Genomic DNA, 27,400 nt, shown 5'->3' on the forward strand with positions numbered 1-27,400 from the left:
TGCTCCCACAGTTGATTTATTCAAACCAAGCTGCTTACCTATTGCAGATTCAGTCTTCCCAGCCTGGTGCAGGTCTACAATTTTGTTTCTGGTGTCCTTTGACAGCTCGTTGGTCTTGGCCATAGTGGAGTTTGGAGTGTGACTGTTTGAGGTTGTGGACAGGTGTCTTTTATACTGATAACAAGTTCAAACAGGTGCCATTAATACAGGTAACGAGTGGAGGACAGAGGAGCCTCTTAAAGAAGAAGTTACAGGTCTGTGAGAGTCAGAAATCTTGCTTGTTTGTAGGTGACCAAATACTTATTTTCCACCATAATTTGCAAATAAATTCATAAAAAATCCTACAATGTGATTTTCTGATTTTTTTTTCTCATTTTGTCTGTCATAGTTGAAGTGTACCTATGATGAAAATTACAGTCCTCTCTCAGTGGGAGAACTTGCACAATTGGTGGCTGACTAAATACTTTTTTGCCCCACTGTAGCTCTCAGCAAAGGGCAATTTCTCAAGCAAGAATTTTGATAGGACATCTGGGAGTGGTCTGAGTGTGGAGGGGAAAACAGAACATGTGCTGTTATTGGCAGAGAGGTTTGGAACTCTCTTTCTTATTGGTCTAATAACTAATTTACCGCATGGTGATATCACCATGAATGGCCAAAACTCCATCCCACCAAAACAGGCAGAAATTTCAGGTAGTCTTTTCAAACAGCTCTTACACTAAAATTACATTATCATAATTTTCACAATTTCCCAGTATTATTCCAACCTCATAGTGTGGAAATATATAGAAAACACAGAAAAATCACGTTTTTGACTGTACTGGGCCTTTAAGAGCCATGACGAGTGTCAAATTAGTAGTATATTCACCCTGACCATGTTCTTGGGGTAATGTGTGCACATACTAAACAATGAGGATGCGATTGGCCAAATATCTTAAACAATTTCTAGCTCTTACCCGCAAGCCCTTGTTGAGTCTCCTTGCAGATATGACACAACTGGATAGGTGTTTGCAATATGACCGAAAATCCCCAGAGCATTCCAGAGGTCTAGGTGGCTCTACAGCCATACTGCTGTGAACAATCCAAGCATGTCAGATCTGATAAGCCAATGAGGACCTCTGGTAAGGAACTGAAAACCGGTTTGGAATTGAGCCCCTGGTGCTGAACCTTGATGAATAAAGATGGCAGCCTTTTCTCATTCAAACTGACTCAACTGGCTGACATAGAGCAGTCATTAGCAACTAGCCATTTTGGATCTGAGGCTGTCCCCGACTGCTCTGCTGCCTCCTAGGTGAGTTGAAACCAACTGAAGTGGAACAGAAAGTATGTGTGATCCTGATGTTGCATTTATTCTGGGAAATACGGAATCACACAACTGTGTCACGGCACCGTTCGCTTTCTTTCATTTGGTTTCTGCTTCATCGTCAAGTACAGTAGTTCTATGGCTTCCTGTGATAACGCAATAGCAACCGAAGTCCACCGTTCCATCTAAAGAGTTGTGGGTTGTTGACAACAATATAACCCACTATACGTGGTCATCAGTGCCCCGTTAAAACACCAGGTGAACAACGCTCTTGATTCAATCAATACACAAGGCAGGATCAGAAAAACACACTAGGGCATCGCATTTTCGAAAAACCTTAAAATGGACACTGAACTCATCACCAAATTCTTCACTTAATCACCTCCATATTGACTTATTTGTCCCGTCATTCCAGAACTAAATCTGGTTACATTCATTTTCATCTCCTCGACCGTCTCGCCTAGAAGGTTTGAGGTAAACCTAAAACTGTTTCTCTAGATATTATATAAATTACTAAAATCTTGGTCTTAATACTCTCAGAGGATCGTAGTGGTGATGTCGTTGAGGTACTGTACAATTCACAAACACTTTCCTGAGTTTTTTTGCAGACAGAGGATCAAAAGAGATGAAGTGTATGGATCGGGGGTCCAGATTACTGTCACCCCCTGAGGAATACTGTTGATACTTGGTGAAATGGCAGGAGAAAAAGATTGACCATCTCCATTGGCAACCGCCACTCTAATTTTAATCTCGCTGTTGAAGTTTAAAGCTCTTAATATCAGCACATGCCATTAATGTAGATTGTGAGGCAAACGAAATCATTATACATAAAAAAAAGAAATTACAATTTAGAAAGCACCACTACAGGCACTTGGTTAGCCAACTACATTTTAGGGGACAACAACAAAGGTATATATACACACAGGGTCCTCCTCTGTCTCAAGTTGACCTCTTCAAAATGTGTAAACAATGCCTGGCTTTAGCAGTGTCAAGCATCCTAATGAAATCTCTGCTCGTTACCTGCAAAACCATCAGGTATCACTCCAACCAAGTCTCTTGATGTTTCTCCACCTCTGGTGTCAGGTCTCACGTGTGGGGGGGTTACGTCGCCCCTCTTGTGTGCCTTCCTCTCTGGTTAGCACCACAGCCAGGTCAAAGAATTCCCAACTCCTCTTTCTTGAGGACTTTCCCCCCCGAGGTTCACTGACCGCACCCAAACATTTTGTTCCACTCGGTGTACGTGTCGATCTCTTTCTGCGATATACTGGGCTGGAATTTGCAAAAAACACTGTCAAAGTCCTGGTAGATGAGGGGTCGTATCTGGCCTGTGGGCATGATGCTCACCGAGAGGTCCAGGCCTTGGGAGGAGGTGTGCAGCATGCCCACCAGGGCCTCCTGGCAAAGCCTTGCCACGTCCAGGCCGGAGAAGCCCTCGGTGCGCTGGACCAGCAGCACCAGCTCCTCCTCACTGAGGCAGTACTTGCGCTGGGACTGGGACAGCAGCTGGCTCAGCATTCGGTGGCGGGACGAACCATCTGGCAGCGGCACCAGGACCCGCCGGCCAAAGTACCGTCGCAGCCCCTCGTCCATGTCCTGAGGCTTGCTGGTGGAGCAGACCACCAGGACGTGGTTGTTGGAGTCATCGGCCGGCCCAAGGAGCAGCGCATCAAGCTGGGCCAGGAGCTCGGCCTTGAGCCGGTGAACGGGGCTCTCGTTGTTGAGCTGGGCCGACAGCAGCATGTCCACGTCGCTGATGAACAGCACTGAGGGCTGGCGGCAGCGCGCCACCAGGAAGGAGGCCTGCAGGATCTTGTCACCCTCTGCCAACCACTTGGTGGCCAAGGTGGAGCATCTGAGCTGCAGGAAGGGCGCCCCCAGCTGGCTGGCCATGCAGCGGCCCAGCAACGTCCGGCCCGTCCCTCTGGGGCCAAACAGTAGAATGCACCTCGGGGCCGAACCTAGGCCGCTGAACATGTCCGGACGTAGCATGGGCCAGAGAACCTCCTCCTTCAGAGTGGCCTTGGCCAGCTCCAGGCCTGCAATGTCACTCCAGTCCACCGGGGGTCCCTGCTGCAGGATCTCAGAGGTCACCATGTCCAGGAGGTGGGGGTCACTGCTCTTCAGCTGCTCCTCAGCGGGCCGGGAGGATGAGGTCGCCCCCGTCAGGGAGAGGTGGGAGAGGTGCACGCGGTGCTCGTCCCCTTGGTCGCTCAGGGAGGGAGAGGTGAAGCTGCCCAGGGAGTCGGCCGAGCGCGAGCCACCCAGGGTGGAGGCATAGGACGGAGGGGTGAGTGCTCCGCCTGCAGACTGCTCAGAGGCCATGGGCTGCTTGTGGGGATTAAATGGCAAAGATGACTTGTCAGCGTTCCTGTCAAAACTGTTCCCTCCGCCCGCATTTGAGATGCTGCTGTCCGGTACCCTGTACATGGGGCTCTCTGCGGAGCTGCGCGCCTGGCCATAGACAAAATTTCCATAAGTGGAGTCCATCTCTCCTTGCCCTGTCATATAGAAGGCTTTTCTCTTCAGAGAGTTGGACGAGCTGCCATTCAGAGGCGTGGGCGCGATGGGGCCGATGTTGTGCGACTGGTAGGGGTACCCGGGGAGCGTGGAGGAGGGGGGCAGGGGGGTGGGAGCGGCGATCCCTGACGGTAGGTAGGAGGATGGAGGGGGGGCTCCCCCGGGGCTGTAGCCTGGCCCCACAGCGCTCTGGGAGGGGTACCCGGCATGGGGGTAATTGTAGCCCGAGAGGTTGGAGGATCCCCCATTGTAGGTCGGGACCAGGGAGGGATGTGGGGGCGGAGGAGGGGGCTGCAAGAGACCGGAGCTGTGCAGTGGGGAGGTGGTGACCTGGGAGCTGTAGCCCAGGTAGGAGCCACTGTAGCTGGGGCCGTATTCCTGAGAGGAGCCTGCAGAGGAGTGGAGGGCCGTGGCGGTGTGACTACCACAGCTGCTGCTGGAGTAACCAGGCTCTGTCAGGCCGCTGGAGGCCAGGCCCGGGGACGGAGAGCTGCACATACCAGCCACCTCCGCCGCCACCCCTCCTTTCCTCATGGACATCCCCTCGGGGACGCAGTAGACCCCCTCCTGCCAGGCCTCACCCTCCCCCTTCCTGCTGTTCATCCCGGCCTCGGCGTAGGAGTTCAGCAGGGCCCTCTCACTGGGCATCTCCAGGATGCCAGAGTACTTCTCAGCGTACTTCTTGAGCAGGTTGGAGGCGGTAAGCGCAGAGATGTCGTCGTTGGCCCAGGCGTACTGGTATGTGCTGCCGCCGCGCTGCAGGTGACCCCGGTAAGCCTCGGCCTTGTGGGCCGGCGAGCGCGTGGTGGAGGTGATGTCAAAGTGCTGCTCCGCCCACTGCGCGTGCTCTGGGGTCCACTGCATCTTTAGGCCTGCAACGGCAAGAACATAGAGACAGACAGGACAGTTAGGTTGGTACAGCCACTCAAAATTCAGCATCTCTTCACTTAGGCTCTCTGTCAATTGGTCTTCATTATGCTGTCAACGGATAGATTTTAATGGCTGTGATGTGATGACAGTTTATTGGGAGTGATCAAACACTGTCATGCTTATGATAGTACGCACTGTATTCTGCTTAATCATGGAGATTCACCGCTGCCATTTCTTCAATATAAAATCGAGAATACAACTCATGAATATGTATATGAATCAGAGCTCGGAGGTTATACAGTGGGTCATTTATGAGGTAATACAGTGGGTCATTTATGACATGATTCACACATCATGATCAATAATTAACATCCATGATGACTAATGTACTACTGAGCAAAATGTGTTCTAGTTTAATGAAATTTTACATTACGTGCTACTGTATATTGAATAATAATTACTGTGAATAATAATTGTATATTTTATTTTTGACCATCAGTTTCATTTAGTGATTGGCTTAAAGCGGCAATATGTAACATTTTGGGCGACCCGACCAAATTCACATAGAAATGTATTTTATAGATCTGTCATTCTCATTGAAAGCAAGTCTAAGAAGCGGTAGATCTGTTCTATGTGCGCTATTTTCATGCTTTCTGTTCTTAAGATTCGTTTTTGCGTCTTTTACTTTCGGTTTTGTTCACCAGCTTCAAACAGCTAAAAATACAATATTTTGGTTATGGAAAATATATTACACAGCGGTTTAGATGGTACAATGATTCTCTATACTATACTTGCTTGTTTTGTCACATAAACTGAAATTAGGCAAGCTATTATAATTTTTGCAGCCAGGAAATGGCAGAGCGATTTCTGCAAAGTGCATCTTTAAATAAACGTAAAATATTACATTCTTGAAAATGACTAACTAACGAACATTCTTGACATTTAAGTCGTCTGATTATTTTCGGCCTCTCGCATTTCTTTTGTTTCTAGGAACACGGATGGTAAATATGACACGAGTACTGACAGATCACACGAAGGACACCGCCTCTCTGCCTTGGGACTGGGCTGGCCGCTACCAGGTTAGGACAAAATAATGCACCCTGCACAGAACAATATGACACAAACATGGCAGGTCACTCCATAATCCCTCTCTCATCTCAGGCGGCCGGAGATGGTTTCAGAACGCACCTCGCCTAGTGCAGCAAAGCAATCTCCCCCCGCCGGCAGTGTTCTGCTGCTTTCATCAATACACACACACACACACACCAGAGCCACAGCTGGCTATGAATTACAACACCCTGTGTATGAGGCCTCCGCCATACACCGCACAGTGCCGGACTGCACCTCCACCCCGTCACCTCTCTCTCTCTCTCTGCCTTTCCATCTCCATTTTCTCCTACCTTTCTCTTTCCCTTTCTCTCTCGCACCTTTTCCCTGTCCACCCTCTCTCATTACCCCCTCCCATCTTTGTCCTCATGCCTTTTTCTCTCTCCCCCCCTCCTCTGGCTCGTTCGCTCCATCTCACACACACTTCAGTCACCTAGCTCCCTTTGTTGCCTCTGAGGCTCAAGAGCCACTATTTTATATAATCCCCGAAGACTATCTGCAAATACTAACACACGCACACACACAGTCATCTCACTATCAAAGCATGGTGCTATCAAAGGCCAGACCCACATCGTCGTAGGAGCCTCCTCTCAGATCGGACTCTGTTTGATTTGATTTAACACACAGCGGATTATGAGGATCATTTATGACCATCCTCTGTCCTTTCTTCAGTCTCAGTAGCATGTCTTATGAATCCACTGTTGGAGACCCTTTAAGCACTGTATGCCTTACAATTATCGTACCACGGACGTTCCTTTTGTTTTTTTTAAGTGGAACTGGCGTGAACACACACACACACACACACACACACACACACACACACACACACACACACACACACACACACACACACACACACACACACACACATTCACTAACACACATATTCACAAACACACATCTCCAGTACGTTCGGCGTGTCAGCGTAGCATGGTGTTTGTTTGGTAATAGAGCGGGGGGAATCCCCCAGACTCCTCTCTGATTCTCTCTCCCAGACGTCTCGCCAGACACCAGCAGCTAATTAGCAGGATGACGATTTGCTAATTGTGTTCATTTACAAGGTTTTAGCCGAGGGGAGTCTTGCCGGGGAGCATGTCACGCTCCTTTATGTAATGACTATATGAAACTCGACGGAGAGAAAGGGCTTGGAAATACTTCAACCTGGATCATATTGATCAATAAACAGCAATCAGCTAAAAGAATGGAACAGTGGGGTGTGTTTCATGACGTGACGTTTCATTGACAGTGGTTTCTGAAAAATAACTGCTGCATAATAGGAATAATTGTTGCTATTGATAATTATTCACATAGCATCTGTATTCTTTTCTTGTTTTGTAAAACAATTATATTTCTGCACAGTAAAACGCATTTGAATATACAACTAGAATGTTTACTCAACGTATATTTTGGGCTTAGAGGTTAGACACAGAAGTGAACTAATTGCCAAAATGTAAAAAAGTTGAAGTTTAGGTAAGGATGGGAGTTAAAAACAAAAAGGTATTAATTTGCCAATGCAGCTCATTTGAACATTCTTAAACATAATGCATCCGGATTTAAATACATTTAAATTTAAAAAAAACATCAGCAGAAAATATTCTTCTCAACTCTGTGATTTTCCGGTTCATAATAATATTTGTCATGGTTAGCTAATGGAGAACGTTACATCTTGTACCCAGCAAGACATTACACCCGATAGCTATGTGGGTGGTTATTGCAGTAATTCTCACATCCTTTACACTAATTGTGAGGTTCAAAAACCTCACAACTTCCCCAATATACGATAGCTGCAATATTTGTCCAAAGTTCTAAAATACTTCGATGGCATTTCAATTTTTGGGGTAAATGTAATTTATTGGAAGAATGATCATTTCAATTGTAGATAGCAGAGTATTAAGTAGTTCATAGGTTATGGTAGTAACAGTTTGGGTGGGAAAAGACCCTTCTGTACTCTCTTAAAAATATAGTATCTCTCTTCAATATTTCAACACAACAGTATATCTTCTTGTATCTCTCTCACAATACCCTGGTCTACCCAAACAACATCTCTCTCTCTCTCTCTCTCTCTCTCTCTCTCTCTCTCTCTCTCTCTCTCTCTCTCTCTCTCTCTCTCTCTCTCTCTCTCTCTCTCTCTCTCTCTCTCTCTCTCTCTCTCTCTCTCTCTCTCTCTCTCTCTCTCTCTCTCTCTCCTTGGAGTGCTAGCTAGTCTCTCCCCTCACAGTGTTATTATTAACTAGAGATGCCTCCCTCCCTCCTCCCTGCCTGTGTTGGAGAATTCACAGTCTGACTCCTAGTACTGTGTACTGGGCCTTGCTCTGGGGACCACGGTTCAGCTGCCAGCATGTCAATGGAGAGAAACACACAGGAGGGAAGGAGGGAAAGAGAAGGGGGATGACAGAGGGGGAGAGGGACAAAGGAAGAGAGAGAAGCTATAGGGGAAATGGAGGGTGAGAGAGAGGATATGCAGTGCCAACGGATACAAGCACACACACACACACACACACACACACACACACACACACACACACACACACACACACACACACACACACACACACACACACACACACACACACACACACACACACACACACACACACACACACATACACACAAATAAATACACACATACACACAAATAAATACACACACACACACAAATAAATACACACACACACGACCTTCTACGCAGTAAAAAAACAAAAACACATCTTCCAAATCTTCCAAATTCCAGCCCACTTAAACAACCCCCTAACCTCCCTTTTATCACCGTAATATTAACATAGAAAACCTCAATCACCCCTATCTTATTTAAATCCATTTAGAAAACATGGAATCTTTATAATTCCATCATCAATAAAGCCAACACTTCTAAGAGACGTGTCAGGCTCCATCAGTGCCTTCATCTCTCCAATCAGGGGGTTAATGTAAAGCCACAGCATGCGTCTCAATGGTATCCTATTCCCTACATAGTGCACTACCTTTGACCATAGCCCTATGGGCCCTGGTCCAGAGGTGCAGAATATAGGGAATAGGGTGCTATTTGAGACGCATCCAGAGTGATTACCTCCACTATGCAAATGAGGGCCAAATGATAACTTGCACTATTTAAATCAGGTAACACTGATTACTCTCCCGTTATTCAGATGAGGGCATATGAGTTTGAACTCAAGGCTTTGAACCTCATGCACTTCCACAAACACATGGAACAGGCCCTAAGACTGGCACTTGAATCATACATTGTAGTCTATGTGATGGTTAAAACATGGAATACACAAATCTCTATGGAATATGGAATATGGATGGATCACCATGAATGACCGTGTAGCAAAATTGTCAAGAGCAACTAGACTTTGATCAGGAACTGTGTGTGTGTGTGTGTGTGTGTGTGTGTGTGTGTGTGTGTGTGTGTGTGTGTGTGTGTGTGTGTGTGTGTGTGTGTGTGTGTGTGTGTGTGTGTGTGTGCGTGTGTGCGTGTGTGTGTGTGTGCTCTCTGAGAGAGAGTGAGAGTGTGTGAGTCTGGCCGAGCATTAATTCACTCATCTGCAACAACATCCAACAACATTTGGATACGTCCAGAGAGCATCAAGGCATGTCTGTGTCCTTTCTGTCCGTCATATAGAAGATCAAATCAAACTCATTTCTGCTTCTGGACATTGGCATCAACGCGGCTGTATATTAGAACGGGGTGTGTGTGTGTGTATGCGTGCGTGTGTGTCTGTGTGTGTGGAGTAAACAGGTCTTCAGAAAGCACTAATGAGCTCTTTGAAGCTGTGTGATTCTGCACAGAGAGTGTGTGAGCGACTACCTATTTCAGCTCTGTCATAATTAAGATCTATGCCTTTACAGAGACAGACACGTGAACAAACACACATCCAAAGATCCTTCTCTTCCGACGAGTCATCTCATATTATGCACGCCAAACAAGTTATGCCGCAATATATTCAGAACACGTTCAGCAGCGGGTTTTGAAATTAAATGTGGTGAAAGACTGAATTTGTGGCAGCAACTGATTGACAAGTGATCTAACTTCATCAAATGAGAATAAGAGACCAATTAAATTTCATGAGGAAACGGTCACAGCAATTACTGAAATAGAGCAGAGGGCATCATTTAACCCCGAATTCAGCGAGATATTGTGTGTGTGTGTGCGTGTGCGTGTGTGTGTCACCTTGTTAATGAGGCTGCCACATTGACACTGTTACTAAGCCAGTGGCGATGCCGTATTGGCACGCTACCTGCCGTGTAAAATAATGTGATTAAGCCCTCTAAAATGCAATTAATTAAGTAATTAGTCGTGAATGAGTGTCAGACACTGCAATCAAAATTGCTTCAGTGTTTTGGTTAATTGATTGCACCTCTGCACTTACAAATACTGATGTCAGGTCCCTAAGCTAAGAAGTTACAGTTTGACTCTTAGCGTATGACCCAGCTATAACATTGCATCAATGTTGTCATCTGGATTCCTAAACGCTTGTGTACTTCTAATGAAGGTAACTATTGTGTGGTGGCCCACGAATACTCATAGTGCTGTTCAGAAATGTGGGTACCTGTATACAATAGATTGTTAGGCAAAAAACTCCACTTAGAATCAAGCTGCCTGTTTATAGAGCTAGAAACAGAGGAGAAAGCAAGGACTTGGGAGTCCGGGGTTCAACCTCAAAGACAACAGAACAAATGAAGTTATATTTGAAGTATTTCTTTCTCTTCTGTTGGTATGTAAATGCGGATTTAAAGAGGTACTTTGTGTCTGAGAAGATGGAGCTGAAACACCTCACGTGAATGTTTAAATTCCAATGTCTGAGGATTAGATCATTTCATCCCCAAAAATATTATCTGTCACTCCACAGATCCCTTCCAAAACTGAAATATATATAAAACAAAATTAAAATAAAATAGCTTGAACCCAAAGCCTGACAAATTAGTTACGAACCCCCACAGACCAAGCAAAGACCAAACCCCCCCCCAATTTCTTCTGAAACTGTAAAGATAAACAACAACCAAGCGTTGCAGTCTTTGAAGCACGTATTTTGAAGCCCAACCGCTGTTCGGTGGCCTACCATGACAACAACTAGAAGCACAGACAGCGAGCAGTGACTTTCCACTTTCAATACAGACACAAAAGATAAGCTGTCATCAACGAAAATGAGATTTTATATTAAAAAACATATAACACCAACTGGAATTCAGGAAATTCTGAGTGACAGGTCATTTTAGAAAATCCGACAGATACCCTTTAAATATTCCTAGTAATTTGGTGATCCCTCATCCCTACTAATTCTCCCTCACGTATGGATTTGCTCTAGAAACTATAACCCGCCAGCTTTCAGGGATAGTTAAAGTGATAGTTCACTCTCCAGTAAAGGTTTGCCAGATGTTTTCAGACCTTAAAAGTGAGCTAATGTTGCGAAGAGTCCATGTCCCATGACAATACAGACACTTTTGATTACTCCATTGAGCACTAACAAATCTACCTAGGCAAATATAGTGACACTTTCCCCCGAGCTGCATAATAAATTGACACTGGATAAATTGCCTTTCACTAGACCTACTATCAGAGCTCTGGGTTAAACGGAGAGCGCAGTTAAACAAATGCTCCGGATCAAGGAAATTGTGCATGGCTTCACGTGTCAGTCAGGGAGGAAATTGAGAGATATTCAGAGTGAGCTCTAAGCCGCGGCGGCGACACGGGGACGCTAACGCCCTAGCGCCTCGCCATTCATCTTTAATGCAGTCGGGCCCGTCATTCAGACAGTCCATTTCCTGTGACTGGCGCACCGTGCCTAATCACCCGGTTATACCCACGATGGCATTCTCAAAGACACAGCACACACATACATAAACACACACCGGGCCTGTAGCCCACTGAGACAAGACACCAGATCATTTTAACCCAGTGTTAACACCGACAATGCCTTTCACCGCTGTTAGCCAACATAATGACCCCCCCTCTTACTCCTCCCTCATCTCCAACACATACCACACACACCATCACACACAAACTGCAATCCTGCAGATTCATCTTAACAAGCATGGACATGTCCTAATACGTCCCCAGAATGTGCTGACATTCTCAGGACGGTAGAAAAAACAGGGCTCATTTAAAACAGTAAGCCACTGCTGAGGGACCTCATCTACATATATTCTAAACCTGTTAGAGGTGATGGGATCCTCCTGGTGGCGTAGTCCAGGACTTTGTTCCAAATGGCACCCTATTCCCTATACAGTACACTACTTTTCACCAGTGCTATACGGGCCCTGTTCAAACGTAGTGCACTTTATAGGTAATAAGGTGCCATTTGGGAGGGGCCCAAGATCTCCTTTCTTTAGGGGATCTGCAGGGGTTAACACAGGGCTAGGTGGTATTGATACACCCCAGCCTGGATCTATACCGGCGGTGCCACCGCGACTTTGTTTACCTGCTTGTTAAGTAATTAAAATAGATTTCAGACTGAAGGCCCTAATCCTTTTAGAAACCACATTGATTGGACGACCGGCAGAGGAGAGTCATTGTGTCATTCAGTTCAACATTTATTTTTTAACACAGGTGGAGTGTGTGTGTGTGTGTGTGTGTGTGTGTGTGTGTGTGTGTGTGTGTGTGTGTGTGTGTGTGTGTGTGTGTGTGTGTGTGTGTGTGTGTGTGTGTGTGTGTGTGTGTGTGTGTGCACACGTGCGTGCCTACATGTCTATGTGCACTGTGTGTTCCTCGTGAAATCGAAACTTGGAAAAGTCCTCGACGTGGAGGACGTCATTAAGGGACTGTGGACTCTGAGGGGGTGTAGTAGAACGGCAGCGAGAGAGGCCCACCTACAGATAATGGAGGGGAAGGCTCTCACCTCGTCTAAAGCTGTCTGTCTGCGTAAATAAAATGAGATAATTATTGAGTGAACAAGAGGCGAGACACTGAACGTCGCGAGGCGCACTCTTTTTTTTTTACCGTTGCGGTCGGTAAATCAACGCAAACAGGTTGCTTTCAGACATTAAGTGCCCGCTAAGCACAGTAGATGCATCATATTTCAAGAGCGCTGCGTTTGTGTGGGTGAGGAGGCAGGGAAATGGAGTGTGATGGTTATCCATTACCTTACACGGTGTTGGACGATGATCATTTTCAAGTGACTCATTTCTGGAAGTACCATCTATTGGGTGCTTGGGGAGAGAAGACTGATAGGTAATCCAGAAGAACTATTCACAGGGTTTTTACCGCGGCAGCACAAAGAGACACTAGAAGAGAAAGGCTCTTTCCCCGCTCATTATTCTAATGTACTAGTCAGAGAATAATCCACACGACGACGCGTACAAACGCAACGAAATCACAGAGCAGGCCATTGGATTCACCGTCCGTAGGTACTAAATGAGACACAATATCAGCATATGCATACATCTCGTTGTCAAATCAAATCAAATGTATTTGTTCCAAACACAATTTACAGCAGGTATAAAAGATGCACCGAAATGCTTATGTCCTAGCTCCCTCAACAATGCAGTAGATTAACCAGTGATTAATAATAACAATGCAGTAGATTAACCAGTGATCAATAATAAAAATACAGTAGATTAACCAGTGATTAATAATAACAATGCAGTACATTAACCAGTGATCAATAATAAAAATACAGTAGATTAACCAGTGATTAATAATAACAATGCAGTACATTAACCAGTGATTAATAATAACAATGCAGTACATTAACCAGTGATTACATTTACATACATTTAAGTCATTTAGCAGACGCTCTTATCCAGAGCGACTTACAAATTGGTGCATTCACCTTATGATATCCAGTGGAACAACCACTTTACAATAGTGCATCTAACTCTTTTAAGGGGGGGGGGGGGGGGGTTAGAAGGATTACTTTATCCTATCCTAGGTATTCCTTAAAGAGGTGGGGTTTCAGGTGTCTCCGGAAGGTGGTGATTGACTCCGCTGACCTGGCGTCGTGAGGGAGTTTGTTCCACCATTGGGGTGCCAGAGCAGCGAACAGTTTTGACTGGGCTGAGCGGGAACTGTACTTCCTCAGAGGTAGGGAGGCGAGCAGGCCAGAGGTGGATGAACGCAGTGCCCTTGTTTGGGTGTAGGGCCTGATCAGAGCCTGAAGGTACGGAGGTGCCGTTCCCCTCACAGCTCCGTAGGCAAGCACCATGGTCTTGTAGCGGATGCGAGCTTCAACTGGAAGCCAGTGGAGAGAGCGGAGGAGCGGGGTGACGTGAGAGAACTTGGGAAAGTTGAACACCAGACGGGCTGCGGCGTTCTGGATGAGTTGTAGGGGTTTAATGGCACAGGCAGGGAGCCCAGCCAACAGCGAGTTGCAGTAATCCAGACGGGAGATGACAAGTGCCTGGATTAGGACCTGCGCCGCTTCCTGCGTGAGGCAGGGTCGTACTCTGCGAATGTTGTAGAGCATGAACCTACAGGAACGGGTCACCGCCTTGATGTTAGTTGATACTTGATGTTGATTAATAATAACAATGCAGTACATTAACCAGTGATTAATAATAACAATGCAGTACATTAACTAGTGATTAATAATAACAATGCAGTACATTAACTAGTGATCAATAATAACAATGCAGTACATTAACTAGTGATTAATAATAACAATGCAGTACATTAACCAGTGATTAATAATAACAATGCAGTACATTAACCAGCGATTAATAATAACAATGCAGTACATTAACCAGTGATTAATAATAACAATGCAGTACATTAACTAGTGATTAATAATAACAATGCAGTACATTAACCAGTGATCAATAATAACAATGCAGTACATGAACTAGTGATCAATAATAACAATGCAGTACATTAACCAGTGATTAATAATAACAATGAGAAGAGTCCAAAATAGTAGATGTAATAGAGCTAGTTGTACATTAATAATGGACTGGATTTACACTGTATTTTCTAATATTAAGTGGGTAGTGAGATCAATAGTATATAATAGAACAGCAGCGTTGACTGTGTGTGTGTGTGTGTGTGTGTGTGTGTGTGTGTGTGTGTGTGTGTGTGTGTGTGTGTGTGTGTGTGTGTGTGTGTGTGTGTGTGTGTGTGTGTGTGTGTGTGTGTGTGTGTGTGTGTGTGAGAGAGTTCTGTGTGTGCTTATGTGTGTGTTTATGGGTGTTTGTGTGTTTGTGTGTAAGGGTTGGATATGTGGGTAGTCAGTGCAAATAATTTCTATGGTCCATATATAGTCTCCGGTGCAAATAGTCTCTAATGTGCAGCAGATCTGTGCAGGGAGACAGCTAGGTTGAGTTTTTCAGCAGTCTGATGGCCTGGTGGTTGAAGCTGTCTCGGAGCCTGTTGGTCCGGGACCTGATATTCCGACCGATGGTAGCAGAGTGAAAAGTCTGTGGCTCGGGTGACTGGAGTCCTTGATGATCTTTTGGGCCTTCCTCAGGCACCGCCTGGTGTAGATGTCCTGAAAGGCAGGAAGGCCGCCCCAAGTGATGTATTAGACCCTCTATAGGGCCTTCTGGTTTAGGGCGAAGCAGTTGCCATACCAGGAGTACCAGGCTGTCAAATGTGCAGCTGTAGAACTTCATTAGGATCCGAGATCCCATGCCGAATTTCTTCAGGCGCCTACGGTGGTAGTGTAATTGGACCATGTCAGGTTCTCTGTGATGTGGACGCCGAGGAACTTGGAGCTTTAGACCCTCTCCACTGCAGCCCTGTCAATAACAATAGGGGAGGGCTCCTCCCCCTGTTTCCTGTAGTCCACGATCAGCTCCTTGGTTTGGCTGACGCTGAGGGAGAGGCCGTTCCCTGACACCACAAGGAGCAGAGGAGGGGGCTGAGCATGCACCCGTATGGGGCCCCCGTGTTGAGGGTCAGCGTGGCAGAGGTGCTGCTGCCTACCCTCACCACCTGGGGTCTGCCTTTCAGGAAGTCCAGGATCCAATTGCAGATGGTCCTCATACCCAGGGCCTTGAGCTTAGTGTCAAGCTTGAAGAGGACTATGGTGTTGAACGCTGAGCTGTAGGCAATGAACAGCATTCTCACATAGATGTTCCTCTTGTCCAGGTGGGATAGGGTAGTGTGTAGCGCAATGGTGATTGCGTCATCTGTGGATCTGTTGGGGAGGTATGCAAATTGGAGTGGGTCCAGGGTGTCAGGTAAGGTGGAGCTGATGTGGTCCTTGACCAGCCTCTTGAAGCACTTCATGACAACAGATGTAAGTGCTACAGGATGTTAGCAGTTGATGTTATTCTTCAACAACACAGACCCCAAAGCAAATCAGGGGGAGAAAAATCAATTTATTCAAAGAGAACAAATCATAGTTGTTATGCTTGAAAGTGGATGTTCGATGTTCATTCTTCCCTGTTCTCGTTGTTTCTCCACTGAGACAGGATGTAGTTTATACCGACGCCTAGCCTGTTGTTGACTAACTAGAATTCCCTGCAGTAAAATTGGGCCAATGGCCAAATACAAAGTATCCTGTTTCAGGCTTCAATGTATAGATAGTTTGGACCAATGAGAACTTGCCACACGCAGCTATGAGTCCCAAACTGGAAGCCCTACACAGATTCTAAACAGATGTTGAACTGAAAAACAACTAGTTCCATTGATCTCTAGTTCTCTGCGCTTTGTATTTATCGTTGAATATTCTTACAAAGGTGATAGTAATTTAGGCGGGCTGCCTTAGTTTGCTTGGGTAAAGGGACAATGATGGACATCTTGAAGCATGTGGTCACCACAGACTGGGACAGGGAGAGTTTGAATACTCCAACCAGCTGGTCTGCACATGCTCTGAGGACGCGGCCGGGGATGCCGTCTGCTCTGCGAGTATTCACATGCTTGGAGGTCCTACTCACATCAGTCACAGAGATTGAGAGCTCAGTCCTCTACAGCAGTGGGGGGCCTCGTAGAGGGATCAGTGTTGACTTCCTCGAAACGAGCATACAGTAGAAGATGCTTAGCTTGTCTAGGAGAAAGGCATCTGTGTTCGCCATGCTGATAGTTTTCCCCTTGTAGTCCGTAATGGTTTGTAGTCCTTGCCACATGCTTCAAGCGTCAGCCGTCTAAATGCAATCCCTGTAGTCTTTTTTCGTCTTTTGATTTATTTCTGGAGGTGGTAGCTGGTCTTTTTGTATTCATCCATATTCCCAGAAATCCAAGTTGAATGCGCTGGTTCGCGCTCTCAGTTTTGCACGGATGTTGCTATTGAACTACAGTTTCTGTTTGGGATATGTGTGAATAGTCATTGTTGGGATAACATCCTCTATGCATTTCCTGATGAACCCTGTGACTGAGTCTGTGTACTCGTTGATGTTATTGTCAGAGGCACCCCAGAAAATTTCTCAGTCTTGTAGCATAAATTCTGATTGGTCAGACCAGCGTTTAACAAATCTTACCATGGCTTTTCCTGCTTTAATTTTTGTTTGTAGACTTGCAGGATCAGAATGAAGGTGTGGTCTGATTTTCCGAAGGGGGTCGAAGGAGGGCTTTGTGTCCGTCTCGGAAATGGAGAAATGTCCAACTTATTTTTCCTGCAAGAGGCAAGAGATGTGTTGGTGGAATTTTGGGAGAACTTTCATTAGATTTATTTTGTTAAAGTCCCCTACAACAAATGTGGACTTGAGATATGCTGTTTTCAATTTGTTCATATTCCTGTGTGATTCCTTGAGTGAAAGTGTGGTGTCGACTTGAAAAATATTGTTCATGGAAATCAAATGTCAATTAAAGCCAATTTGGTACATTTCATGTACAAGAAATACCTACAATTACTATTATCTTCATTTGAAAGAGTTTTGTCACACCTTCTGACAACAGTGGAACCAGAGTTTCCTCTTGAATGGTTATTGAACACCAGCCACTGATGCATCACTTTGTCTGTTGTCACTGGCTTTCAGTCTGTGTGTGTGTGTGCTGCGGCAGGCACGGTAACGTTAAGCTTTTGACAGACGAGTCAGGCATGGCTGTCAAAGTGACACTGTTTGTGAATGAGTGTATGTGTTTGCGTGCTTGTGTGCATCGAATGCATGCGCTTCTTGATAGTGGTTGGTGTCAGAATAAATTCTACACTGCCATAGCCAACAGTGCAAACCCCTCCAACAGAGAGAGGAGTCACCAGTTAAGAGTTCTGCTGCTGCTAATTATCTGATGATAGCCACCCTGACAATCCTCCAAAAGAGGAAAAGGCGGGCGACCGCGTGTTGGTGAGATGGGGGTCAGAGAGGCCCGCTCCAAACAGGAGTTGGCTCAGATTAAAAACTGCCTTCAGCAGAGCACAGCCTGTCTCTACTACTGAACAGCACCATTCTGAAATAACCCCAACCTCCATATTGAACTGTAAATGCATGGGATCAGTTTGGGAGTCAAAGGTGTCAAGTCTTTCACACTTCACATCAGGCACTGCCAGCTCAGGCGGGTTTTTCATCCAACAAAAATCTACATGAAGGGATACAGACACACCAAATAAAAGGACATTATTGACAGTTTGCAATTATTTCATTCATGCCTGAAATTATACGGAATAAGAAAAATGTGCTTACTTTAATATTGCTAATAATATTTTACAATTTGGTAAAACATGACGAAAACCATTGGTTAATTCCAGACTCATTTGGAGTCTAAAATACCTCTACTTTGAATTCAATGTGGATTTCATTCTGGTGTAATTCACACAGGTTGTCTAAACACTCAAACAGTGGATCAATATGGCCATCGATCTGTGGCATTGAGACTGAGCCAGACGTGTCGAGGGGGCAAGAGATTCTCACTAGCGTTCCCCAGTCTACCTCTGAGGAGCGGCAACACACTCACACCCCACACTCTCAAAATAAAAATAACTCCAACCAAACTACACCACACTTATTTCAGTCTCTTTGCTCCCGAGACATTTGTGCCTTTGGAAGTTGGAATAAGCTGTTAGTTTAACTCTATGAGGACATCCATTACAGTTCTCTGAGTGAATATCAATCCAGCCAGGCAGTCAGCGTAACATCATCACAGGTTCTCAGACTGAACTGACGCCGTCGATTCCTTTGAATAATTCATCTGGACTGAGTGATAAGATGCCCTCTGATGCAGCTCTGAGACTGAGGGGTAGATTTGGAAAAGTCCAAACTTTACAAGAACCAGCCCGTGACTGACTGATCAATATATATTTCAGACAACTCACTCATGATATCACACCACAAGACGAGGAAAGACAGATACTTGCTTCATTTACAAAGAGAAGATCTTAGTGTCTTAATGTCATTAGTCATTATTTCCTCTCCTATCCTCTATTTTCCCTTTTGTTTTACAATAACTGCTTTAGTATTACATCAAATTAGTGGGGAGGAAATCAAAAAATCGTTATTGTAAGTATAATTACAATTGACAAAAAGAATATCAATCATCGCTTATTTCCATTTCACAGAGAGACCAGGTTAGTCAATTCCTCAAACAAGTTCCAGACAGGTATTTGGAAGCATCAAACTAAACAGGCAAAACCACGGCGATTACAAAACGCCTACCTCCTTAATATGGCATCTCGGCGGATGGAGCGTGATGGGGGGTAGCAATAAGCCAGACGGTGTCTCAGAGGAATAAGAGAGAGCAGATTTAATGTAATCATAAGGGAAGCTCATCTTTCAGGGAACAGTAATAATGAGCAATCAATAAGGGCCCTAACAGAGTTAGAGAGAGTGCCTGACAGCAGCTGTAGGCCTGTTAACAGGCAGTGTCTGCTCTCATATTACTGGGGTGGGTGCACCGACACACACACACACACACACACACACACACACACACACACACACACACACACACACACACACACACACACACACACACACACACACATACACACACACACACACACACACACACACACACACACACCTGGTGTCACCAGCAGTGTGTCAGTCTCTATCGATCTCTGGCTTTAATCACATTCACTGTTAATGTACCCGAAAGGTGTTAGAGTGGTCTAAGCTGTACTACAGATAAACTAGTGTAAAGCGGATATTAGAAACACACTTTTCGTGTGAGCACCGTCAAACGTTTGACCAGTATCTCACTTCAAAAAACAAGGACATTGATTTGAATGAGAACGCCTAAAATGGCTTCGTAATGGTCAAAGTGAAAGAGTACAATGAACCTTAACGGCGCTGAGGAGATGACATCATTAGCTTCGGTGAAAATATCTGACCCTAAATCAGTTCCTATGGGCAACGTCTACCCCCTTCCTCTGGACAACCCAGTACTGCAATAAGTCAGTCATCTCCTACCTTACTGTGATCACACTTTCAGACAATCAGCGAGAGAGAGAGAGAGAGGGGGGGCTAACAGAAAGAGAGAGCGAGAGAAAAAAAAAGAGAGAGAGAGAGAGAGAGAGAGAGAGAGAGAGAGAGAGAGAGGGAGAGAGAGAGAGAGAGAGAGAGAGAGAGAGAGAGAGAGAGGAAAGTAAAATAAAGGAAAGGAAATGCGACACACCACACTGACACTCTCACTTGACTGACCCTCCAAGACCAGGTACACATTAACCCAATTACAACATGCTAGCCCAGGTAGCCTAGCTCTACACATTACCCCAATTACAACATGCTAGCCCAGGTAGCCTAGCTCTACACATTAGCCCCATTACAACATGCTAGCCCAGGTAGCCTAGCTCTACACATTAGCCCAATTACAACATGCTAGCCCAGGTAGCCTAGCTCTACACATTAGCCCAATTACAACATGATAGCCATGCTAGCCTAGCTCACACCCAATTACAAATCAAAACAAATTTTACTGGTCCCTAGACATATTTTGCAGATGTTATCGCAGGTGCAGCGAAATGCTCGTGTTTCTAGCTCCAACAGTGCAATATACGTAATAATACACACAATACACACAAATTAAGAAATAGAACGAGCAATGTCAGAGTTGAGAGTATTTTTTATTTAACCTTTATTTAACTAGGCAAGTCAGTTAAGAACAAATTCTCATTTACAATGACTGGGTTAACTGCCTTGTTCAGGGGCAGAACGACAGATCTTTATCTTGTCAGCTCAGGGATTCAATCTAGCAACCTTTCGGTTACTGGCCCAACGCTCTAACCACTAGGCTACCTGCCGCCCCAAGCTATATATAAATATATACAGTGTATATATTGTTGTATATAGACCATATGGACATCAAAGGTGTGAAATGAATATCAAAGGTGTGTACAGCAGTAGTTATATAGAATGAGCCTTGACTAGAACACAGTATATAGATATGAAATGGGTAAAACATTATGTAAACATTATTAAATGGAGCAAGTGTTCAATGACCATGTACATTGGGCAACACGACACATGTACCTGTGTGAGCAAGGCTTGCTGGGCTATAATCCACTACAGGTACCTGTGTGAGCTGGAGGATGGAGCAACATGCTAGCCCAGCTAGCCTTACTCACACAGGTACCTGTGTCATGTAATAATCTTCCCAGTGTGAAATAGTTCTCAATCGTTTTGATTGTGTTCTGATTGTGACGTCATGCTGTATAATATCTCCCAGCGCGAAAATGTTCCCAGTTAATTGCACGCACATCTCTTTATGTGGATGGCTGAGCTCGTCTCTTTATGTGGATGGCTGAGCTCCTCTCTTTATGTGGATGGCTGAGCTCGTCTCTTTATGTGGATGGCTGAGCGTGTCTCTTTATGTGGATGGCTGAGCTCGTCTCTTTATGTGGATGGCTGAGCTCGTCTCTTTATGTGGATGGCTGAGCTCGTCTCTTCATGTGGATGGCTGAGCTCGTCTCTTCATGTGGATGGCTGAGCTCGTCTCTTCATGTGGATGGCTGAGCTCGTCTCTTTATGTGGATGGCTGAGCTCGTCTCTTTATGTGGATGTCTGAGCTAGTCTCTTTATATGGATGGCTGAGCTCGTCTCTTTATGTGGATGGCTGAGCTCGTCTCTTTATGTGGATGGCTGAGCTCGTCTCTTTAAGTGGATGGCTGAGCTCGTGTGGATGTTTCTCTCACATCCTGCCTCAACCTGACTTCACAATCAGAACGATTGAGAACTATTTCACACTGGGAAGATTTGTACATGACAACCTGCAGTGAATTACAACATCCTAACCCAGCTAGACTAGCTCACACAGGTACCTGTAGTGAATTACATATAACATTTTGCAATGGGCCTTATTATAGGACAACAACCACCCAAGCCACTGCCTGTTCACACTGCTATCATCCAGAAGGTGAGGTCAGTACTGGTGCATCAAAGCTGGGACCGAGAGATTGAGAAACAGCTTCTATCTTAAGGCCATCAGACTGCTAAACAGCAATCACTAACTCAGAGAGGCTGCCTACATTGAGACCCAATCACTGGACACTTTAATAACTGGATCACTAGTCAATTTAAATAATGCCACTTTAATAATGTTTACATACCTTACATTACTCATATCAGATGTATATACTGTATTATATACCATCTACTGCACCTTGCCTATGCCGCTCGGCCATCTACTTCCCGCGCCGACAGAGATGGCCGCCTCGCTTAGCGTTCCTAGGAAACTATGCAGTATTTTGTTTTTTTACATGTTATTTCTTACATTGGTACCCCAGGTAATCTTAGGTTTTATTACATACAGTCGGGAGGAACTACTGAATATAAGAGCAACGTCAACTCACCATCATTACGACCAGGAATACGACTTTCCCGAAGCGGATCCTCTGTTTTGCCCACCACCCAGGACTATGGATCCCAGCCGGCGACCCAAAACAACGACGCTGTAGAAGGGGCAGACGGAGCGGTCTTCTGGTCAGGCTCCGTAGACGGGCACATCGCGCACCGCTCCCGAGCATACTACTTGCCAATGTCCAGTCTCTTGACAACAAGGTAGATGAAACCCGAGCAAGGGTAGCATTCCATAGAGACATAAGAGACTGTAACGTTCTTTGCTTCACGGAAACATGGCTCACTCGAGACACGCTATCGGAGTCGGTACAGCCAGCTGGTTTCTTCACGCATCGCGCTGACAGAAACAAGCATCTTTCTGGTAAGAAGAAGGGCGGGGGAGGGTATGCCTTATGATTAACGAGACGTGGTGTGATCATAACAACATACAGGAACTCAAGTCCTTCTGTTCACCTGACTTAGAATTCCTTACAATCAAATGTCGACCGCATTATCTACCAAGAGAATTCTCTTCGATTATAATCACAGCCGCATATATTCCCCCCCAAGCAGACACATCAATGGCCCTGAACGAACTTCATTTGACTCTATGTAAACTGGAAACCACATATCCTGAGGCTGCATTCATTGTAGCTGGGGATTTTAACAAAGCTAATCTGAAAACAAGACTCCCTAAATTCTATCAGCATATCGATTGTGCAACCAGGAATGGTAAAACCCTAGATCATTGTTATTCTAAGTTCCGCGACGCATATAAGGCCCTCCACCGCCCTCCTTTTGGAAAAGCTGACCACGACTCCATTTTGTTGCTCCCAGCCTATAGACAGAAACTAAAACAGGAAGCTCCCGCGCTCAGGTCTGTTCAATGCTGGTCTGACCAATCTGATTCCACGCTTCAAGATTGCTTCGATCACGTGGACTGGGATATGTTCCGCATTGCATCAAACAACAACATTGACGAATACACTGATTCGGTGAGCGAGTATATTAGCAAGTGCATCGGCGATGTCATACCCACAGCAACTATTAAAACATTCCCAAACCAGAAACCGTGGATTGATGGCAGCATTTGCACGAAACTGAAAGCGCGAACCACTGCATTTTAATCAGGGCAAGGTGACCGGAAACATGACCGAATACAAACAGTGTAGCTATTCCCTCCGCAAGGCAATCAAACAAGCTAAGCGTCAGTATAGAGACAAAGTAGAGTCGCAATTCAACGGCTCAGACACAAGAGGTATGTGGCAGGGTCTACAGTCAATCACGGATTACAAAAAGAAAACCAGCCCCGTCGCGGACCAGAATGTCTTGCTCCCAGACAGACTAAACAACTTCTTTGCTCGCTTTGAGGACAATACAGTGCCACTGACACGGCCCGCTACCAAAACCTGCGGACTCTCCTTCACTGCAGCCGACGTGAGTAAAACATTTAAGCGTGTTAACCCTCGCAAGGCTGCAGGCCCAGACGGCATCCCCAGCCGTGTCCTCAGAGCATGCGCAGACCAGCTGGCTGGTGTGTTTACAGACATATTCAATCAATCCTTATCCCAGTCTGCTGTTCCCACATGCTTCAAGAGGGCCACCATTGTTCCTGTTCCCAAGAAAGCTAAGGTAACTGAGCTAAACGACTACCACCCCGTAGCACTCACTTCCGTCATCATGAAGTGCTTTGAGAGACTAGTCAAGGACCATATCACCTCCACCCTATCTGACACCCTAGACCCACTCCAATTTGCTTACCGCCCCAATAGGTCCACAGACGAGGCAATCGCAACCACACTGCACACTGCCCTAACCCATCTGGACAAGAGGAATACCTATGTGAGAATGCTGTTCATCGACTACAGCTCAGCATTTAACACCATTGTACCCTCCAAACTCGTCATCAAGCTCGAGACCCTGGGTCTCGACCCCGCCCTGTGCAACTGGGTCATGGACTTCCTGACGGGCCGCCCCCAGGTGGTGAGGGTAGGTAACAACATCTCCACCCCGCTGATCCTCAACACTGGGGCCCCACAAGGGTGCGTTCTGAGCCCTCTCCTGTACTCACTGTTCACCCACGACTGCGTGGCCATGCACGCCTCCAACTCAATCATCAAGTTTGCAGACGACACTACAGTGGTAGGCTTGATTACCAACAATGACGAGACGGCCTACAGGGAGGAGGTGAGGGCCCTCGGTGTGTGGTGTCAGGAAAATAACCTCACACTCAACGCCAACAAAACAAAGGAGATGATCGTGGACTTCAGGAAACAGCAGAGGGAACACCCCCCTATCCACATCGACGGGACAGTAGTGGAGAGGGTAGTAAGTTTTAAGTTCCTCGGCGTACACATCACGGACAAACTGAATTGGTCCACCCACACAGACAGCGTTGTGAAGAAGGCGCAGCAGCGCCACTTTAAACAATGCCACTTCATATAATGTTTACATACCCTACATTACTCATCTCATATGTATATACTGTACTCAATACCATCTACTGCATCTTGCCTATGCCGTTCTGTACCATCACTCACTCATATATTTTTATGTACATATTCTTCATTCCTTTACACTTGTGTGTATAAGGTAGTTGTTGTGAAATTGTTAGGGTAGATTACTCGTTGCTTATTACTGCATTGTCGGAAGTAGAAGCACAAGCATTTCGCTACACTCGCATTAACATCTGCTAACCATGTGTATGTGACAAATCAAATTTGATTTGATTTGATCGCTCATCCATATACTTATATGTACACATTCTCATTCACCCCTTTAGATTTGTGTGTATTTGGTAGTTGTTGGGGAATTGTTAGATTACTTGTTAGATTTGTGTGTATTAGGTAGTTGTTGGGAATTGTTAGATTACTTGTTAGATATTACTGCACTGTTGGAACTAGAAGCACAAGCATTTCGCTACACTCGCATTAACATCTGCTAACCATGTGTATGTGACCAATAAAATTTTATTTGATTTCTTATAGAGGTGTGGGCAATTTTGAACTGTGTATTAAATGAGCTATTCAAACATATTCCTAAATTGACTTCAGCCAAGAGAAATGAGGCTATGAGGCAGTGTCTAACATGGGAATCTCTTCAGATTACTTTTGTTTCCTATCCCACAGCACCACACATCACTGAGCCAGCCTGTGTGTGCTGTGTGTGTGTGTGTGTGTGTGTGTGTGCATTAAGGCTGGGTAAACTACAGCCCTCTCTCCCTGGGGAGCACTTACTCACTCCAAGAAAGCAGAGCTGGAGGATGGAGCTAAACAAGGGTTCATTGGCCAAAATATCTCCTCTCTCTCCACACACACACGCACGCACGCACGCACGCACGCACGCACGCACGCACGCACGCACGCACGCACGCACGCACACACACACACACACACACACACACACACACACACACACACACACACACACACACACTTTCCCGTAAGCAATATCCCCTGAAGCACTCATCCACTGAGAATAGCCAAACAGTGGTGGAGCGAAGAAAAGACAGAGAGAATGAATGGAAACAGAGATAAGCGAGTCTAGGAGCTGGACTAGGTCCAGGGGAGCAGGGGAACAAACCACAGCCTGCCTCTACGACCACTTCTTACTGCGTCCGTAACATGTCAACCTAATGGCATGGACATGCAGCCAATTGATTTGTAAACCAATAGGCCTGTCCCTCTTGCACATTCAGATTACTTAGTTCACCGGTTCAGCACGGAATGAATAGTCTTCTCCAACACTCACTCTGACCACAGAGATGGTACTGGGAGGGTACATGACGGTAAAAGGGGAGGGGAATATGCATATCTTTATGTTTACAGATTGCTCATGTACATTAATTAGACATAGACGAATGCAAGTGGACACAAGTATGTAGATAGCCCATTCCATGTGAACCTCGTTTTCCAAATGAACCTCGTTTTTCTTTTCATCAAAATAATCATTTGACTGCTAACCATATAGTAATCTATATCATGTTTAATGGAAGCTAGGGATATTTGACAGTCTGAAAGATATGTTGTGGTCCTCAATGTGAAAATGGTGGAAAACCATGACCCCAGGACTGAAGTAATGATCATCTCAGGTTATTTACAAGTGATGGAGTGTGGTTGATGACTGATGTGGCCGCACACGGACACTAAGCTCTAAATCTAATATCTATTAAATACAACCGTACAATATCTCTCGCTGACCACCGGCACAGTACAAAGGACTTCAACTATAGTTGTGAGAGGTGAGAATAACTTCATATTATACACAGTCCGAGCACATTTCACTCATGTCTGTGTTCAAGTGAATCACCATGAAAATCCCTTTATCTACAAAGGCACTGTAGTCCATGTTGTACAGTGCTGCTATTATGGTCTGTCGAGGTCCGTCTCCCCCACGCTACGCGGCCCTCTCCTTTTTTCACTAACGTCTCCACACTGACTCCTCTGTCTCACTGCTAAGTGGGGAAACATTCATTTGAAATGCTTGAAGATATGAGAGAGACTAAGATTGATTTGCCTTAGGTGACCTATAAATTTACAGTATTAAGGATTAGATGTAGTCTTTATCACGTTATTCAGGTGTGGCCTAAAAATCCGATATTTGGTACTGTCGTTCCACGCATGTGCGCATGCGCGAACACACAATGAAAGACCTACTTAAAGATAGCACTCAACTACTATAATCTCCTAATACACATACATTTTCCCTCGTGTTAGGATGATTTCACACCCCTGTAATCGTTAGGGGGAGGGCTGGAGAAATAAGGCATTATGAGCATTGTGCCTGGGAGACCACAATGGGCATGCAGATTACAGAAACAAGCCGTTTAGCAGGTAGACATCTCAGAGCTTAGCTCTATCTCAGCTAGACTATAGCAAATCATAGGAGAGAGTCTTAATTGTGCTAACAGAACACCACATAACCATATTGATAATGATTCTACTGAAATCAGACTAACTTCCGGTAAATGTGTAATATCAGGAAATCTACACATTTAAGGTACAGAAGCTAACTGTTTGTCTTGTCTAG

At 45.4% G+C, this 27,400-nt stretch overlaps 1 protein-coding gene across 1 annotated transcript in view; it reads right to left on the reverse strand.

The window, feature by feature from the left end:
- Nucleotides 1-766: 766 nt before the first annotated feature.
- Nucleotides 767-27,400, reverse strand: part of LOC120033125 (fidgetin-like) — a 36,159-nt gene continuing 9,525 nt past the window's right edge. The window contains exon 2 of the mRNA XM_038979390.1: nucleotides 767-4,689. Within this exon, the coding sequence (XP_038835318.1) occupies nucleotides 2,501-4,681 (2,181 nt within the window). The 5' untranslated portion in view covers nucleotides 4,682-4,689 and the 3' untranslated portion in view covers nucleotides 767-2,500. The remainder of the gene's footprint in view (nucleotides 4,690-27,400) is intronic.

Source organism: Salvelinus namaycush, chromosome 40 (genome assembly GCF_016432855.1).
Source record: "Salvelinus namaycush isolate Seneca chromosome 40, SaNama_1.0, whole genome shotgun sequence".
NCBI lineage: Eukaryota > Metazoa > Chordata > Actinopteri > Salmoniformes > Salmonidae > Salvelinus > Salvelinus namaycush.